We start from the raw sequence: 5121 nt of genomic DNA on the forward strand, positions 1-5121 counted from the left end.
TGACAGTTTAATTGTCACCATTACAGAGTCTCATTTTAAATTTAAAGTTATTAATTTAATTTAAACTCCACCCTCTATCCAGGTGAGATTTGAAGCCATGTCCCCAGAGTTGAGCCTCTGGCTAATTAGTTGAGTGACACCACCACTATGCCATTGCCTCCCCTCAATAATTTCACCTTGGCACCAAGAGGCCATGGGCTAGATTTGCCGTCCCGCTGCGCCATATTTCTGTTTCACCCGCCGGCGGGATGCTCCATCACGCTGACTGGTCAATGGGATTTTCCATTGTGGGGCAGCCCCATGCCGTCAGGAAAACCTCGGGCTGCTGGCAAAATGGGGCATCCCGCCGGCGGAGAATCCAGCCCCTTGTTTATGGAACGGCAATGTAGTTGCAAGTCAGTTTTGGAGGGAAACTTCCAGGTGCTGGTGTTCGCATTAATCTGCTGACCTTGTCCTTCTAGATGGTAGAGGTTGTGGGTGGGAAAGTGCAATGGAAGGCTGTTCAACACTCATGTTTTCAAGATCGCTGTTTTCTTGCTATTGGTGCACAAGGGATGGGGTGGAGGGAGAAGCAGAAAATTCAACCCATGAACTGAAAATGACACAATAATTGTGATGCTGAAGATATCTTTATTTCATCGATTCTCCCACTCAAAGATATTCCATTTGTCAAAATAATAATTGAAAAGATAGCAATTAATGTCAATTTTGAATGATAGACACAGAGCCTTAGTTCAATTCTATTTGGCTGCATAATATTGGATTATACTTCATATAATTTTATGCTGTAACATATGATGCAATTAACAGAATTACAGAATTATAATGGTGCCAAAGGACACCATTCAGCCCATCATGTTTTCGCTGGCTCTCCAAACAAGCACCATGACTTAGTGCCATTTCCTTGCCTTTACCCTATACCACGGCATATTGTTTCTCTTCAAATAATCATCTAATGCCCTCTTGAATGCTTCAACGGAACTTCCCTCCACCCCTTCCAGGCAGTGCATTCCGCACCCCAACCACTCGCATTGTGAAAAAAAAAATTCTCACATCACATTTGCTTTTTTTGCAAATCACTTTAAATCTGTCCATTCTGGTTCTTGATCCTTATACGATGAGGAACAGTTTCACCCTATCTATTCTTTCCAGCCTCCTTATGGTTTTGAACATTTCTATCAAATCTCCTCTCGGCCTTCTTCTCTCCAAAGACAACAGTCCCAACCTCGCCATTCCACCCTCATTATTCAACATTCTCATCCCTGGAACCACTCTTGTAAACCTATTCTGCACTCCCTCCAATGCATTCACATCTTTCCTTATGAGGTTTATAAAATTGATATATTTTGAGAATGACTGTAATTTTATTTGGGATAGAATGAAAGAGGCAATTTGGCCTGATCTCAAGTCTGCCTAACCAACAGGCCTGGGTGACATGGCTGTTGAAGTTTAAATGAGGGTTGGGTCGATTGCTGCAGTTGACTCTATGCTATTGGATTACACTGAAACTGACTCTACTATTTTATTACACTGAAATTAACTATAATATTGGATTTCACTGCAATTAACTCTATACTATCAGATTGCATTGCAATTAACTCTATCTGATTGGATAACACTGTAATTGACTCTATACGATTGGATTACACTGCAGTTGACTCTATATGATTGGACTACAATGCAATTGACTCTATACTATTGGATTACACTGCAACTAACTCTATAGCATTGGATTACACTGCAATTAACTCTATACTATTGGATTACACTGCAATTAACTATACGATTGGATTACACTGCAATTGACTCTATAATATTAGATTTCACTACAATTAACTCTATACTATTGGATTACATTGCAATTAACTCTATAATATTGGATTACACTGCAATTAACTCGATAATATTGGATAACACTGCAATTAACTCTATACAATTGGATTACACTGCAATTGACTATACTATTGGATTATACTGCAATTAACTCGATAATATTGGATAACACTGCAATTAACTCTATACAATTGGATTACACTGCAATTGACTCTATACTATTGGATTATACTGCAATTAACTCTATAGTATTGGATTACACTGCAGTTGACTCTATACTATTGGATTACACTTCAGTTGACTCTATAATATTGGATTACACTGCAATTGACTCTATACTATTGGATTATACTGCAATTGACTCTATAATATTGGATTACACTGCAATTGACTCTATACTATTGGATTATACTGCAATTGACTCTATAATATTGGATTACAGTGCAATTGACTCTATGCCAGTGAATTATATTGCAGTCAGCTCCAGACTGTTGTAAAACGTACATGATTGCTGGGATTTCTCTCATTCAGTTACCACATTTTGACTGGAATATCCTTGTTTATCAATCAGAAAGTGGCAAGTTGTAGATGCTAAATTTCACAATTTGTGAAGAGACATACTGGAAAATTCCTTCAGAACTCAACCATTGAACATAAAGACCCAATTCAATACAGTCAGCACTTGAACAGAATCTGACTCTTGATAATTTTCCCAATTGATACTTTTACCACTCTTGCAGCGAGGCTGTGACATTGAGTGAACACAATTAAAAATAAATGATGATTATAATATTTAATTTGGTTATTGGGAGTCCTAGATTTCTGCAGTCATTGGATTCACATAAATATATTCAGCACTCAGAGAATGCAAAGTCCTTATACCCTGTTTCAGCTACAATTACGTCTCTGTCATGTTAAGCACCCTGAGATAACACGGGCTACAACTGGATGCAGCTTTACTTAAAAGATACTCCAAACCTTGAAGTTAGTTCAATCCGATTTATTGAACCTGCTAAACAGTTAGCACAGTTCTCTGTGAGTGCGACTCTCTGCTAACCTAAGTGTGAATCCTCTGTCTGACTTGACCAGACTAGCTCTTAGCCACATGTAGAAGGCTATATGTGATATATACACCCTGACTAGAGGCGGAGTGCCAGTGTCTCGTGTTTTTTATAGTGGGAAACCACCAGTAATGTTCTGCCTGCTGATTGGTTATGTCCTGTTCTCTCTGTTGATTAGCTGTGATTAGCTTTCAGTCACTGCCTGTCTGTATCTCATTATGTGCATGACTGCATATCATGACAGTCTCCTGATATACTTTTGTTGAAAAAGAAACTCTGATTAACTGAAGAACAGTGACAGTAATGAAGTGAAATGAATGCAGAATCCTCTGACCATTGAAATCCAGAATAAACGCAGAACTTGCAATGTGGTGAAATGGAGAGAAAATGAATTTTGTTCGATATGAAAATATTATAATTGTGGAACTTGCTTCCATTTATTCCAGAGATATGAACACACAATCCAAGTCATATTCCAATGAAATACTGACTGCAGTAATGGTGGAAATGTGTTTTTCCCAACTGAGACATTAAACCGAAGCCACGTCTGACTGTTTGTGTCGATGTAAATGATTTCTTGACTTAATTTGTGCAAGCTCAGGGGAGTTCCCCTGGTGTTCTGGGGAATATTATTCCTCAACAAACATTATTCAATGGAAATTAACTTGTCCTTAATTGCATTTATTGAATTATTTTGGAGCGTGCGATGCACAAACTGGCTGCAATATTTGCCTACATTACAACAGTGACCAACACTTCAAAAATGCTTGATTATCTGCAGAACAGTTTGGGATGATCTGACGATTTGGCAGATGCCATATAAACATTTGTGTTCTTTTCCTTTCCTGAATATTTAATATATTACTGGAGTTCAATGTACTAATGTTTTGGAGCAGTCCCAAAGGCAGCCTCCACCACTCTCTGTGCGTTCTCTGTAAGCTCATCCAGTACATTATTTAACAGCTTGTAGGTGATGCCAAATGATGATGCTGCTCCAAAGAGCGAACCAAAGACTGGTATGAAGTCAAAGACAGCTTCAGCTACTGAAATTCCAACAAAAACAGAACCCGTTAACATTCTGACCACAAAATCCTTATTTATTTCACCCAGCAGGGGAGTTTTCACCACGGCTTTCAGATCTCCCACAGGTTTCCCGGCAATATTAGCCAGTCTTTGAAGAGAGGCATCATCCAGACCCAGATATTGACGGAACTGTATGATTGCTGTAACCAGTATTCCAATGTCACAAGAAAAGGACAAACCAGGAATTGGCACCGCTCCCACTGCTCCGGACATTGTGGCCAACATCCAGATTTTTACTTTCAATGAGTTCTTTTTCTGATCTATAATCTTCACTGTTATGTTTGGAAGTGACAACATGAAAGCATGTTTCTTTATATCATTGAGGTTCTTTGAGAGGGTTTCCTGCAATGCAGGAAAATCAAACTGATTAATTTTAAAGCTTGATATCAGGAAAATGTCGGGTGATGAAATGCCAGCCTCTTTCAACTTGCTGACACAGTCATCCCTGATCTTTCTCAGTTCTTCTTTTTCATTACATTTCATCCCACCCATTTTCATCGAATGAAGATCATTATCAATTTTAGATCGAACAAAGTAGCAATCCTTCCTCAGCTGTTTAATCTCTCTGGCGAGTTTTATGTCATTTCCTTTGAATCGAGCGTGGATGATAATGATAAAAAAATCATATTGTTCGAAATTCATTTCCGCCAGGTATTTATCTGCTGTGAAATCTGGTGTTCCAGCTCCTGGCAGATCCCAGAAACAAACATTCGGTAGGGTGGGATGACGGTACGGGGTTGGTTTCATTGTGGTTTGTTTGACTCCTACTTTAGCGGCTCCCTTATCACCTTGTCGGAGTCCCCTCATTGCATTGATGAAGGTGGATTTCCCTGTGCCTGATTCTCCTGTCACCGCGATGTTCAGCTCTATACCCTCCAAATTTGTTATCTTTTTCTGTATCAGAGAAACAGCCTTTTCCAGCCCACCCCCTTCATAGGCAGAACTGAGACCTTGGAGCTCTTTCTGATTGAAGAATGGAGAGGTGGAAGACTGTTGATCTCTGTGGAACAGAATGGAAATGTTACACTGTGAATAATCTCCCCAATCAAAGATAGAAAGGAAAGTACAATTGGAACTGATTGATTTTTTAATCAGAAATCACTGGAGCTGGAATAATTTATCTGCAACACTAAAAGGTATTTCA

At 39.0% G+C, this 5121-nt stretch overlaps 1 protein-coding gene across 2 annotated transcripts in view; it reads right to left on the reverse strand.

Moving 5' to 3' along the window:
* Positions 1 to 610: 610 nt before the first annotated feature.
* LOC140420890 (interferon-inducible GTPase 5-like) overlaps positions 611 to 5121 on the reverse strand; it is a 59034-nt gene continuing 54523 nt past the window's right edge. For both annotated transcript variants that reach the window (XM_072505008.1, XM_072505009.1), the window contains one exon: positions 611 to 4977. In XM_072505008.1, the coding sequence (XP_072361109.1) occupies positions 3774 to 4977 (1204 nt within the window). In that variant the 3' untranslated portion in view covers positions 611 to 3773. The remainder of the gene's footprint in view (positions 4978 to 5121) is intronic.

The sequence above is a fragment of the Scyliorhinus torazame genome, chromosome 5 (genome assembly GCF_047496885.1).
Source record: "Scyliorhinus torazame isolate Kashiwa2021f chromosome 5, sScyTor2.1, whole genome shotgun sequence".
In the NCBI taxonomy this organism is placed as follows: domain Eukaryota; kingdom Metazoa; phylum Chordata; class Chondrichthyes; order Carcharhiniformes; family Scyliorhinidae; genus Scyliorhinus; species Scyliorhinus torazame.